Source organism: Anopheles cruzii, chromosome 2, assembly GCF_943734635.1.
Source record: "Anopheles cruzii chromosome 2, idAnoCruzAS_RS32_06, whole genome shotgun sequence".
Lineage (NCBI taxonomy): Eukaryota > Metazoa > Arthropoda > Insecta > Diptera > Culicidae > Anopheles > Anopheles cruzii.
Genome location: NC_069144.1, coordinates 19,366,601 through 19,380,039, shown reverse-complemented (window position 1 = coordinate 19,380,039; position 13,439 = coordinate 19,366,601). Strand labels below are relative to the sequence as shown.

The window sequence follows — 13,439 nt, the reverse complement described above, 5'->3', positions numbered from 1 at the left end:
AACAGAATTTAAAAAATAGGCCAAGGTCAGATACATCTTGAAACGAACTCAGCTAAAGCGTTACCGTGGATACTTCAGACATAGAGACAAGCTGGTTCAAGCATTCTGACTGGAATGGTCAGATAAAAGTACACGACCAAATGGAAAATGTAATTTTTAATACTATTACCATAGATATGTACTTCCAATCGACATGGAAAGTCTGACATCAAAGGAATGAATTAAAGATCAGAACTCAGGAGCCAGAACTGCCTTGACATCACTTAAGGATTGCAACAGTTCCGCAAACGGCCTCGCAAACTCGTCTTTTGCTTACATAATTTCTCTGAACCTTCTTCGCAGATTCTTTTCGCTCAACACCACCAGTGAGGATGAAGGTTCCGGAACGGACGCAGCCACTGCCACGATCGCCGCAGCAGCATCGATCGCGGCCGCAGCCAAAGCATCACCATCCGCCTTCAGCCCAACCCACGTCCAACTTCTGTCGAGCCTGTGCGGCGACCGCGCCTCATCCCTCGTCACCAAATCGAAGCACCGCAACGGGGCCTCCGCGCCATTCGACCCATCCGGCGCGGGGCTGGTTCCGGCCGACAACAACAACAGCATTAGCGTGAACAACAACAACTACCTGCCCAGTGACGGCGACACGAAGCCGACCACCTTCCGGGGGGCCGAAGCATTTCCTATCTACAGCAACTACCGCGGTCAACCGCAAAGCCCTACGCACCCGTCGGCGGCGGACCAGAAGGTGGCCACGTTACACCAGCACCTACAGCGCCATCAGCATCTGTTTCCGGCGCAGTTTGCCGCCGCCGCCGCAGCCGCCTTCCATCACCAGCAGCAGCAGCAGGATGAGCTGCTGGCGGCCACCGGTAGTCGCCGGCGCAGCCATTCGCCCCTTACGCTCCACGAGCAGCTTCAGCAGCTATCGGCCGCGTCGGCCGTGGGGCCACCGGTGTCCAAGCTCCTGCCAGGACTGCCGGGTCCACTGGCCGCGTCCATCGCGTCGATCGCATCGAGTTTGCCGCTGAGTGAAAGCGCCACGGCCGCCTTTCAGCGACTGCTGGAGCAACAGCAACCGGCAGTGGCCAATGCAGCACCCTCCGCACCACCCACCACCAGCAGCCCGTTCCCGAGGCCTCGCACCAGTGCTGGCCCGAGCCCGGATCGGTACACCGGCAAGCTGACGGACCTTCGGCATCGTTCCGGGGCGAACGGAGAAACGACGTCGGGAAAGCGACGCGACGGAGGAACTGGTCACCCGCGCCACCACCTACACTACCCATCGGCGTGCGGGAGTAGTGGCGGCGGTGGCGGGTTCGGCAGCCTCGGCGTGGACCACCTATCGGCCGCCTCGCTGAAGAGTCTCACGAAGAACCGCAAAATTCATCGCTGCGATGCGTCGGGCTGCGACAAAATGTACACCAAGAGCTCTCACCTGAAGGCCCACAAGCGAACCCACACCGGTGAGTGTCGCTCGGCCGGCTTATGTTTGCGTTTGAGAGTCATCTCTTCAACCGAGCATCGGTGGTTCAGTGGTAGAATGCTCGCCTGCCACGCGGGCGGCCCGGGTTCGATTCCCGGCCGATGCAAGCGAACTTTTTATTTTTCGTGTTTAAATTCTTCTTTTTTTCTTTGTCCTTCATCAGGTGAAAAACCGTACATCTGCACGTGGGAAGGGTGTGTTTGGCGCTTCGCTCGTTCCGACGAGCTGACCAGACACTACCGGAAGCACACCGGGCTGAAGCCGTTCCGGTGCAAGCTGTGCACGCGGTGCTTCAGCAGATCGGACCATCTGTCGCTGCACATGAAACGCCATTGACCCGAGTGTGCTAGGAGAAGCCAACCAACCCACCCGTTCCTTTCGCTGCGAGACTCCATAGCCACCCCCGTCGCGGCGCGTGCCAAACCTCCCCCCGAGTCCTCCCGAGTGTCCGGTCCGTGAAGAGACACCGAACCTAAAGCAACTGTCAATGAATCTCACTACTTCGTACTACGGTTAAGTTATGATAGAGTTTAACCTTCTTGTTCACTCACTAGTGCTCTCTCTCTCTCTCACTTCCGTTCTATTTAATATCATGAACCGTTTACACTTTTACGATCTACAGAATTTACACACAAAACACGCTTCTTTTTTGGTACACTTTGATCGTTTCATTTTTGTTTTCGTCTTGCATTTTCAATTTTTTCGTCCCTTTCTATTTTATTAATTGTCTTCGATTGTCCCTTCACACTTTTGCATTGCTCACAGTTTACCTTATCAACCCTTGCCAGCTTTTAATCGATAATTGTAACCGAATATTCCTATAGAAAGTGTGTGTGCGAGTGTGTGGAAGTGGAAACAAGATCCAGGATGCAAGATAGTAAAATGCTCATTCCTTCATGCAGGTTGTAGCAGACAAACCATGGAGCCAGTTTAACTTTACACAGTAGCTAGTAGTGGTAGCGTAGCGTAGACTTAGCACAGCTAGGGTGCTAGGGTAGACAAAACGCTGTTAGGGCCATTTCCAGATCGTGCGGCGATGATTGTAGGGACCATAAAATACTCCAACTGGATCCCCCAGTCCGGGAGCTATCAGAAGTACCTTTGTGTGTGAAGCGAACTTTGGGCCAACGCGAATGTGCGCCAGTAATGCGGATCAGCCCAATTCAAAGAGCGCGTGTGGCGAATGAAAAGTGCAATTGATGAAAAATCCCAAAATAGCGGTTAATGTAAGCGGAGCGGTTATTTTATTTACACGACAGACACGATTGCGATTTTTATTAGATTTAGTAAGTTTGTTTAGACCGTTTGTTTGTTGTACTTTTTTTTTGTTTTCCATTTTACACTGTAGTTTGTTTTACGAGTTGTTTGTGTTACTGAAGCCGATAAGCAGAGCGGACCGTTAACGATTCCTTACCTAGTACAAGTTAAGAAACAATGGACGCTGAACGTCGTTCTAAGCGAGATCTAAGATCTGCCGTAGCGCGAGGGAGAAACAAAATCGTGATCGAGCGTGGGAAATGGACGTGAAAATGGGCAGAGAATGTTCACGAAAAACGTACCACGAAAAACAAAACACTTCCGTCGGGATATCGGAATGAAAGCGTGCTATTAAGCGTCCTGTTAGGGGCCTGTTATGGAGCGAATGGTTTAGTTAAATCGATAGAAGGGGCAGGGCTAGTGAACGGCTCGGTAGCTAACGGAACGGTAACCACCTGCGATGATATTGTTTTAAGCAGTAAGAGAGCAAACACATAGTACTAGAGAGCGAAACTGAAGGCCAGATAGATTTAAACTACGCAAAATGATCATCATCATCCCAAGCAGAAGCAACCAGGCGCCAGTAACACAGTAGCAAGAACGTTCAATAGTAGACGAGCTCCGAGACCGACCGCTACTGGAACGGAAACAACATGGAAATTACATAAACCCCCCCGAATTTCACTGAGATTCTTACGTTGCTCCGAGCTACACCAGTATGACAAAACAGGGGCAGTGTCGAAGCTGTGGACAAGTAGATAAATTTATTGTTCTAGAGTAGGGCTTAGGATTAGATACGCTTCGCCCAACGAGCGCACGCGCCACGCGTGCTTAGTGCGTGCTAAGCTTCCTGTTATCGAAACTGAACGGACAGCGTAAAAAAGCCAGTATTGTTTAATGTTTTATTTAAAGCTAAGGTTTTCGTTTTGTTTTAGTTTCTCTTCTCTTCCCGCAGAAAAAAATAACCAATCGTTTTCGCCATTCTTTTTCACATCAAACTAAGGGCCCCTAAAGGTCCTTCCGATATCGATTGGAACCGTTTTTACACTTTGTCCAACAACCCCGAAAAAGAGTTAATCGGAATCCTGTGTTTTTTAAATACCACTTGTATGTTGTGTCTTCTGGGACAGCAATAAAGCGAAGGATCATGCGAATTTCGTACCCGTCGTAGACTAAAGAGAGCGAAACATTGCATTGAGTGTATCCTCTATTTCTTTCCCTGCGTTGTTCCGAATAAATTTGAATCAACACACAACACGAATGGTTTCATTTTTATGACATTTTTATTGTATTTTATTGTAATTTCTTTTGTATTTGTGTTTGTAGTTCGGTTTTTCCTTAATTTTCTTTCAAAGCAGGTTGGTTGTTTCCATAATGTAATAGTAGTATGTGGTTTGTTGTGGTTTTGAAGTTGTCAGTTTTTCTTTCTGTCGATTAAATATTGTTGTTCCTCCCGTACTGGGGTCGCTTCAGGTGTGTGTGTGTTAGGTTGCCATATTTCTGCTTCGGTGTCTGTCGCCAGACTCCAGTCATCCTTCCGTCTCGATCCTATCATGAATTCAGCCCTTTCCCAAACAACTAGCGAATTATAGGCTACTAGCATTTTTTTGGCAGCCCTTGTGGCTACTATCTCTCTCCCTGCTCCTCTACTGCTCTGAACAGTCGACACAGTCTGACGTCGCCAGGCGTCCCATGGGCGCTCTGCTCGCACTCGTACCGGCTACTCCGCAGGATAGTCTTATAGACGTGATCCCTCCCGTGCGCGCCTTCCGTTCGATCCCGGTTCTCATGTAACATGTAATAGGTTACCGATGACAGTAAAAGGTGTACACACACTTTATAAGCAATTTTGATAGCTGCAGCTAAACCCATATCCTTTGCGTCGAATACTTTCACTAATACTTGCACAGGCCTTACACGTTAACGCTTTGCTGCACCAGCTCTACCAGCTGCTCGTGAAGCGTTGTTCCGGGCGCGATATCTAGCAAATGAGCGAACCACCATTTTTACGTTTCGTTTCGTCCCCATTGCCCATTGCCGCTTTACACATTTCGCTATGTGGTTGCTGAAGGTGGTCAGTTTTGTCTCCATCGCTCACATTCTGCCCATTCCCTTTCGTTTTGCCTTCAATCGTTTGCTTTTGCAAATATATATATCATATATATATATAAATATTTAGGTTGTGTATATTCATATATTTTTTGGTAGATTAAACTTTTTGTTTGCTCCGTTTCCGCCTTTCCATTGCCCTGCCACGCTCTTGTTTGTGTTATTATCATTTTCCGGGTTTCTTCACGCTCCTTTCTTATCTGTCCTCCCAGCTGCTTCGCGGTTGCCCGTAATCCCCCCGTCGCTAGTAGTACTTTCGAGCTTAGGTTTCCGTAAATGCTACTTTGTTGGTTTGTTTTACCTTCTGTTTGACATTTATTGTATTTTTGAGTGGATTTTTTTTGCTTCTGTTTCTGGTTTGGGCTTTTGCGATTGCGAGCGCCTTGTAGCTACAGCTATAGGTGTATATATGATCGTATGGGGAGAAGGATGCGCTTCAGAGATAACAACAAATGGCTCGATAAATTTGGCTAGTCAGTTGGAACAGAGAACTGAAAACGCAGCAAGCTTTTCCACTAGCAGTTTGCCAAGCATTTTGATTAGAGGGCAACATGCAGACTGTGTTGTGTGCTGGTTCAAAAGATGGGTTCATCAAGTGTTAGATTACGTTTGCTCGCTGTATTAAGTAGTGTGCTCATCGGTCAAGTTCAATTTCAGTTTGCTCTTTAGACTATATTCTATACATCTAGTGGTATTTATCGGTTGCGGGCAAGCGGATTGAATAAGAAACAGTTACTTATTGTTGCGCTCTCTTTCTCTGTTTTCTTTCTCTCTTTCACTTTTCTCTCATGCGAGCCATGAGGCATGTTTTGGTGCAGTTTCGAAGACATTCGCCATTTCTGTTTGTTTCAAAAGACCAAACGGTTCCCTTATCTCACTTTCTCGTACATTATTGGCTTAGATTGAGACATTCGTTGAGATTTACGACAAAATGAAGTCTATATCCATGCTGCCCCGAAATGATCCTGACCATCTCAGTGCAACAAGTGTGACCCTTCGGTTGCATAGCATAATAAAAGTGACATTGAACCATCACTTAATGCTAGCTTTGCAGTCCACACCAGAACCAACAAAACGAAGAACGCGAACCAACGCGAAATGAGGAACGACGAACCTCTAACAAAAGCTTCTGCCTTATAAACGTTGTCCATCGCAACAATAATCGTTCCTGTCCTTTCGTAGCACCACTATTGGTTTCCTCTTTGGTATTTTACTTCAATCCGCCGCTCAGCTCAGCTAGCGTAGCGTCAAACCGCACAAGCCAAGCATTCTGTTAGCCGCAAAGGGAACTGGTTCCGCCATTCTGAATAATTAGCAAAATCGAAGTGCAATCGACAACTTTTGCGCGACACACTCGACGTGCATATCTCGGCACTGGGTTGTGCACGATTGGAATGTAAAAATGGCACCGAATATGTACACTGTTTCGATAGCTGTCCGGCCGGCCATGCTGGGCTGGGGATGCATTTCCGACACTCCCGTTCGTCCGCTTCGTGTGACTGCGTGGAGCGGAAGAATGAGCCCTGGGGATATGAGTTAAGGCCATTGTAAGCGAATACTTTAGAAAAATTAACCAAACACATGTCGATACCTTTTTCTATTGCCCTCGTTTGCTATTTACAAAGTTCTATACATTTCTATGCAATTGCTTTCACTTGTTCGTGCATCGTCCCACTTTCCATGCCAAATTTCGTAACAGCGTTAATGTTTCGTTTGCGTGTGTATGCGTGTTTTCGGTAGTGTGTGTTTATGTTGATTTGTTTATAGTTTGTTTGTCTTTCCTTGAGTGCTCTGTTCCGTCCCGGCAACTTGTACACTGCCTTGTCTGAGCCATTTCATTTTAAAACAGAAACTAATTACGTGAATTTCCAAAATGGAAACAATACACTTAACCAAAGCACGACGCAAAATGTGTTTCGAAAAAGGTGACTGCCATTTCGTCTTCGTTATGCAAAACAATAAACATCGTATGCAAGAGCACGACAATTCCCCCAATCAGGAACAAACATGGAACCGGTGTTGCCTCCTTTTTAATACTTTTTGTGACTGTGCCAGTTTGCGAATCCTTGCTTGCCCATTTACTACTTCTTGCTGCAAAAAAATTCGAATTGAAATCAACAGTTGGTTACGCACTGCTTGCTGTTTCGTCTTCGATTTATGTTAGTAATTTTCGTAGCTAACAGAAAGATTGAGTTTAAATTGGTCATGATTTCCTTCACTGCACGCGAAGAGAGATGTACACTGAATAGCGTTCGTTGAGATTTAAATTGCGTTTGTTTCATCAACTGCCTGCACCTGCTGAAGTGAGAGTATCCACTGTAGAGTGGCTGTGTCGGAATTACGATCTAATTTTGGTTTGGTTGCATAATGCTCGACCTGCTGCCTATACATCATAACATTAGCCTCTTGGCCCGTGATCTGTGGTGAAAATTGTCCACCATCCACAAACCACTCCATTTTCGCAACAACACGCCACGGCCACGCTCAGTGTAAGCTTTACCTACGGCTTTACGCCTTTTGCTTTACTTTAAACATTAATTATTCTATTGATTAATATCAGTTTTTAAAGGATTCCTTATCGTCTCCTGTTTGCACTGTCACGTTTCTGTCTTATACGCCCCGTTCGCTACCTTCCTTCGCTACGACCGCTGCTCTCCAGTACGTCAAGCAAAAAGGCAAAGAAGGGGACAGAGCAAGAAATTTAGGAACTGCAAAAAGTAGCATAAAAAAGATCTATTACCGAATCGTGCAGACCAGTGGAATGTTTATTTCACGGCCTCTAAATGGTGTCCAGCCATCTTTGCGGGACAGCTCTGCTGTTCGCCCTGCAACATTGTCGCGGACCTCCACACGTAGCCTAAACAATTTAGGCTTAACCTAGAAAAACACTAGCCTCGACACTAAACGAATCACAACTGAACACTTTGAAACATTGGCTAACACAAAGAGATTGCAATATGAAGGAACGTGTCTATGTACAAAAATCATTCTGTCTCACGTTGGCCATGTTTTTTTCCACGGCCGAGACCTGAGTAAAATTGTAGTCTTTAACTAAAAAACCAACCTATCAAACTGAATATCCCACTTCAAGTCTCAAAAACCCGTCTACTGCGATCGGTAAACGGCGTTTGCTGCTTGTCCATTCTGCCCACCTAACTTTAGCTACTATCCGTAGTACGCCACCGCCACTTTCTGGAATCAAAATCCGACTAGAATGGTTGGGAATAGGATTGCAACGACAAGACATTTCTTTTGCTCTGACCCTTTTTGTTTGTCATGGATAAAACATGTCTCGCCCGACAGTGGAAACTGAAATCTCTCGTTTCCGAAATTAAGGCGTTGCGAGGGTGGAAGGGAGAATGTAACGACAACACGAGGGTTCTACAAAGATTTTGGTTTGATTTTGCCGGTGGTGTCGCCTTAGGTTCGATACGGCGAAGGAGTGACCGATGAGCCGGTTTAGTAGACCAGCACGGACTCCATCGTGATTGTATCTCATTTGCCACCGGAACTACTGCTGTTCGTTTGGCCCTGCGAAGCAGCCATGGCCAGGGCAGACGTCGAGCCAGTTGTTACTGGTTCACCGACGTTGCTACCGCTGCCACTGCTGCTGACGCTGGAGATATTTTTCCTGGCCAGCCGGGATCTGCAAGCAGGAAGATGGTGGTGGTAAAGCTTCCGGCGAATGGCATCTCGACCGCCGCATCGCACGTACCTGATCTGCCCGGCAAGCAGCGGATTGATTGCGTACAGCCAATCGTGCACCTCCTTGTCACCCAAAGTTTGTAGCAGATAGCCTCTGTGTTTGGTGACAACACTATGGATCGGAGAAGACATTCGCATGTTATTGATAATTAATTACCAAGTACACCCAGAAAGGCCGATAGGGCGACAGTTACCTGAACGTGTTCGGGACCTTCACCATTGCCGCCTGGTCCTCGCTGCATTCCACTTGTGCGGTGGCCAGATTCAGTACGGCCCTCTCGACGGGATCCTTGTCGGAGCGGAAGATAAAGACGTACGGTCGCCGGACGGTCACCCAGCGCTTCTTCCAGCCCGATCCACCGTGCTCGAGCACGTTCAAGTAGCCCTTCCGGGCCACGACCGGACTCACGCGAATCTCTTCCAGTTCCGGCACGTACAGACGCAACGATAGGTCCTGCGTCTGTGGGGCCGGTGCCGGTGCCTCCCACCCATTTGGTACGTCGACGCGTTCCGGAGAGCACAGCTCAATCGAGTTGCTGGAGATGTAGCTCGCATTCATGTCCGCACATCCCTCGTCCCCGGGGGAAGCATCGGCCGCCGCCTGCGAGGCGGCACTGTTTGATTCGCCACTCAACTCCTTGCCGCTACCGATACGGCCCTGGATCAGCTTGACGCACTTCCACACGAGCTCGGTTTCACGGGGCAATAGGTCGCGCTCCGGTATGACCGGGGCCTGCTGGTCCTTCACCGGGGTCTGTGGCGATGGAGGTATTACCATGTGCACCGGTGAAGCACTCGCGCGGGCTGCCAGGTTGCACACCTCCTTCTCGGTTTTCGTGGTCGGGTTCGGAGTAGTGTCCATTCCGAGGCGTTCACGCAGCAACAACAGATGCCGTACGCGTCCCACTTCCTCCAGCCGCGTAAGCTTCTCCAGCTCCCACTGGTGATCGAAGATGAGAGAGTCGCCACGCGGACGCCAACCGTGTAGGTTTTCTTCGCCACGAACGTAAGTGGAACTTGTGTCCAGCACGCGGCGCTGGCGTCTTTGGACACCTGCAACGTGGGAACCATATAGCATTACGACAAAGCCAACTTTTTTGTAAAAAATTCAAAATTATCAAGCATATTGCTCCAAAGCAAAACGGAACTCAAAGTTTTTGCAATCGTAAGAAAGATAACCAAATGCAACGTAATATGGAAAGAAAAAGCGATCCAATTCAAATGGAAAACAATTCGAGGGAAAAATAATCGAAAACTGATACAAGCGTTCATCTCTCTACACACTAGCACAGTTCTACCTGGACTACCTGCTTCAGAAGCTCTTCTCAGGGACAGCTCGTACACTCCCGACAGGCGGTTCGCCTCCGGGTTGCGGTACTGGCCGGAGAACAGATGTTTCAACGAGCGGGGTCCGGTACGTGCGTCACGCCCGTAGATGATCATGCTCAGATCCTTGGTGATGATGGCCGGTCGGGCGCAGTTCTCAAGCTGATCAATAAGATGCAACGAATTAGAGTCAGTGCGACAAGTCCACTCAATCTCATCCGGTCCTACCTCCAAGTATGCGCTCAGCGTGATGTAAATCTGTTCGCCGGCCTGCGTTACGCGGTTGAGCAATGCCGAGTTGTGCAAACTCGAATCCCAGGCAGCTTCGAAGCGGAAGAACGATCGATCATCGCCCGGTACCTCGAGCACCTCCCCCGGGAACAGTCCTAGTGACAGTACGCACGAGTCCGAATCCTCGTCGTCGGCCGGTTCCGGCTGGTTGCGTATGCGGCCCACAACCAGCTCGCGGATATCCTTCCACTTCACCTCCGGTGTCGGCTCGTGTACGATCGTGATGCGAATGCGACGCTGGATTCCCTGGTGCAGCAGGAACAGCCCACGGCACGGCAAATCGTCGCTGTGGTCCACCACCGACGGTACGTACTCGCCGTTCGGGGCTAGCTCACAAATCTCGAACCACACCAGCACATCGTGCTTGGCCAGCACTGTCGACGAAGGCGGACACGGAAGGGGTCCGAACTTGGGACTGCGCACCGGCTGGCTGATCGGAATGCTGGGTGGCAACATGCGCCGCGGAGGCGGTCTCGTGATCTGGCAGTCCTGCTTGGCGTCCTTGTGCAACGGGTGGTGCTGGTAGTGACCAAACACCTTGAAGACAATCGGCTGAGTCTTCAGGTATTCGATGAACGATTTGGTAACCGGCACCGTTATCTGCGAAGCCAAAAGCACGAGAATATTAACCGGGCCTCACTTTCTGTAACCACTTATACATACGTTCTGTACGTGATAAAATCCAAGAGGAGCGCCCGATCCAGAATTCTTGACCGGTTCCGTCGAGAAAGCCTCTTCGTGGCGGTGCAAAAAGCTACAAACATGCGTATAAAACACATACATAAACATCTTACTATCCACTCTGTGCACACTCTGGCATTTAAGACATACTTGAATTGGCAGAATATGTCGGCATACTCAGCAGCAACTCCGGTAGCCTGCAGCACCGTAACGCGGAACGTAAACTCCTTGCCCGGCTGCAGATGCTCGCCCGGCTCCTGATCGTTGGATTCGTGGAGCTCCGAAGCAACACTCGAATCGCCACGCCCGGAATCGGCGTCTTCCTGCTCGAGTTCCTCCAGCTTCGTACCCATCTCGTGGCCGCCCTCGATGTACTTCTCGTCCTTGTCGGGGATGGTACGAATCTTGGGCACTTTGTGCTGACCGTTCTGCTCCTCATCGAACAGGATACGAGCGGACTGTTTGACGCCATTGCTGAAGTCGGCATTCTCTTCGTCCATCACGGGTTGTACCGCTACGCGCAGGTAACCCCGAACATCGCCACGCTCGTTCACAATCGCCACCTTGTGCACGAGTGGAACCGGATACAGTAGGTTGCTCAAGTACACAAACGATCTGTTGGGGCGCAAATAAATATGCTTAGTACGGTCTGACGGTCTTAGTCCTAGTCTGACCGTCAGTTTTACCTTCCCACCATGCGGAACCACGGAAAACGATCGTAGAATGGGTCACCCCCGGTCAAGCTCTCAACATTGTAGTCCGGCGAGGTGGGACTGAGTTCTGCTTCGTTGTGGTACATTTCGCGCATCAACTCCAACCGTTGCCTGAAATCGGAATCGAAAGAAGAAAATATTAGTCAGTGCTCCGTTTACCCTTCTGGATTCTATGCCTTAGGTACACTTATTTGAGGTATAAAGCCTGTTGCATGTTTCAGAATATTACATTATAATATGTGACTAAACCTTTGCGTTTGAGAATTGGTTGTTAGTCTGAACTAAGATTTAATCGCTTATTGCTGGGCAATTATGCATATTTAAGCGGTTGGCAAAATTGAATAAAATGAAGCAAACAAGATTCCTTCAACATTCGTTCAACTTCAATTGAATAACGTTTCCCAATAAATCCTCAAAGGCTTTGTTTTAAGTGTTTCAGTGTAGATGTGAGTAGCAGACATAAGCTAAAGCAGATTATGGAGACATGATAGTGTACAGTTTTGTAATAAGAACGGCTTAGCAACATGCTGTTAAAAATAAACTGTTTCCACAAGTGAGATTCCAAGAGTTTTATATCGTATACTTCATTTAACGGCCAAACTGATAAAAGAAAGCAATGCGAAAGGCACAACATCAAAAGCAGCTTTTAAAATATCTTTGACAGCCACAAGCCACGGAAGAATTAACTTCACAAAATAGCAATGCTTGACGCACTTAAGCACGGTAAGCATTTCTTGACCTACAATAGCGAAATTTACCAGCGTAAGCTACTAGTTTTGTATTGTAGGTCAAGGGTCGGACACTGGCAGGGTGGCAGCTGGCCACTTAAAATTAGAGCGCACAGCGACTGTTCATGGTGATAGCAAAAGCAACATCATTCCGAGCAGAATCTGCTAACCTAGAAGGCATCAGGTTCGTTAACGTGAGTCTGGCACATGATTTTCCCAATTTATAGCTTCCGGCCGATCCGGCAGCTCCGTCATAGATCACGGACGGTGGTGAAGATGATGATGACGAATCGGAGGCAGAGGATGTGGGAGAACCGGTAGCAGGAGACGCTATGCAATGGCTCACGTCACAACTAGTCACAAGTCCAGCCACCAAAAGCTGTTGGTCTAGTGTTTGATCCGGGTCCAGTTGCGATTGCGGCGACAGCGGTTTCTTTACCAGCGCCCGTGGATGGCTGACGAATGGGTACTGCACCGCACCGGGATACTCTGGCGTGTGTTCACCACTGGACAGCTCGAGCACGAAGCTCACCAGGTCCGGTGAGGTATCCGATGTATTATAGATCTGACGCATCAGCTCTAGTCGATAGCTAATCAACCCAATACCCATTTGGATCGAATATGCACCACCGTGGGATTGTGCACAACAAACGCACCGGTTATGGTTTCGGTATTAGTACCACGTTCGGCATCCGCGATGAATGAGCAAGTGACCCGTAAGCAGAGGACCGAGAAGCAATTGTAAACAAATTAACAAGAAAAACGACAAAACAAAATATGTTAAAACAAAAACGTGAACGTTAGAAGGTTCGCTAGAAGGGCGAGAAATAGTAGTTAAGCAAAACGTTCCAAAATGAGTTCATTTTCTAAATTTGGATCAATAACAAAACTAGTCTTCAGAACATCAAATCACGTGAACATTCCCTAACACAAACACAGCACCATTATGGTTCATCTAAACAGGAAACTGTGTGGAACGATTGTGGAGCGAACGGAACGCAACGGAATGCCGGGCAAAATACAGTTTTCAAAATCTTTGTGAAGCAGTGTTAATGTGGCAAAAAAGATGAACCATAAACGGATAATGACGCGCGTCATATCACAAAACCAAAACTAATGCAGTGAACGTGACGAAGGTTTAGT

At 48.2% G+C, this 13,439-nt stretch overlaps 2 protein-coding genes and 1 non-coding gene across 3 annotated transcripts in view; 2 read left to right on the top strand and 1 right to left on the bottom strand.

The window, feature by feature from the left end:
• The window catches only part of LOC128278610 (Krueppel-like factor luna), a 38,861-nt gene extending 37,039 nt beyond the window's left edge, over positions 1-1,822 (top strand). Inside the window, exons 4-5 of the mRNA XM_053017341.1 lie at positions 343-1,466; positions 1,650-1,822. Coding sequence (XP_052873301.1) covers positions 343-1,466; positions 1,650-1,822 — 1,297 coding nt within the window. The remainder of the gene's footprint in view (positions 1-342; positions 1,467-1,649) is intronic.
• On the top strand, positions 1,522-1,592 carry Trnag-gcc (transfer RNA glycine (anticodon GCC)). Its single transcript has one exon. It is a non-coding gene; the product is annotated as a tRNA-Gly (tRNA).
• Positions 1,823-4,024: 2,202 nt separating the features above from the next.
• LOC128268790 (kinesin-like protein unc-104) overlaps positions 4,025-13,439 on the bottom strand; it is a 33,255-nt gene continuing 23,840 nt past the window's right edge. The window contains exons 13-20 of the mRNA XM_053006009.1: positions 11,542-11,679; positions 11,006-11,470; positions 10,838-10,928; positions 10,112-10,774; positions 9,856-10,045; positions 8,752-9,610; positions 8,568-8,669; positions 4,025-8,498 (exon numbers count right to left, since the gene is read on the bottom strand). Coding sequence (XP_052861969.1) covers positions 8,348-8,498; positions 8,568-8,669; positions 8,752-9,610; positions 9,856-10,045; positions 10,112-10,774; positions 10,838-10,928; positions 11,006-11,470; positions 11,542-11,679 — 2,659 coding nt within the window. The 3' untranslated portion in view covers positions 4,025-8,347. The remainder of the gene's footprint in view (positions 8,499-8,567; positions 8,670-8,751; positions 9,611-9,855; positions 10,046-10,111; positions 10,775-10,837; positions 10,929-11,005; positions 11,471-11,541; positions 11,680-13,439) is intronic.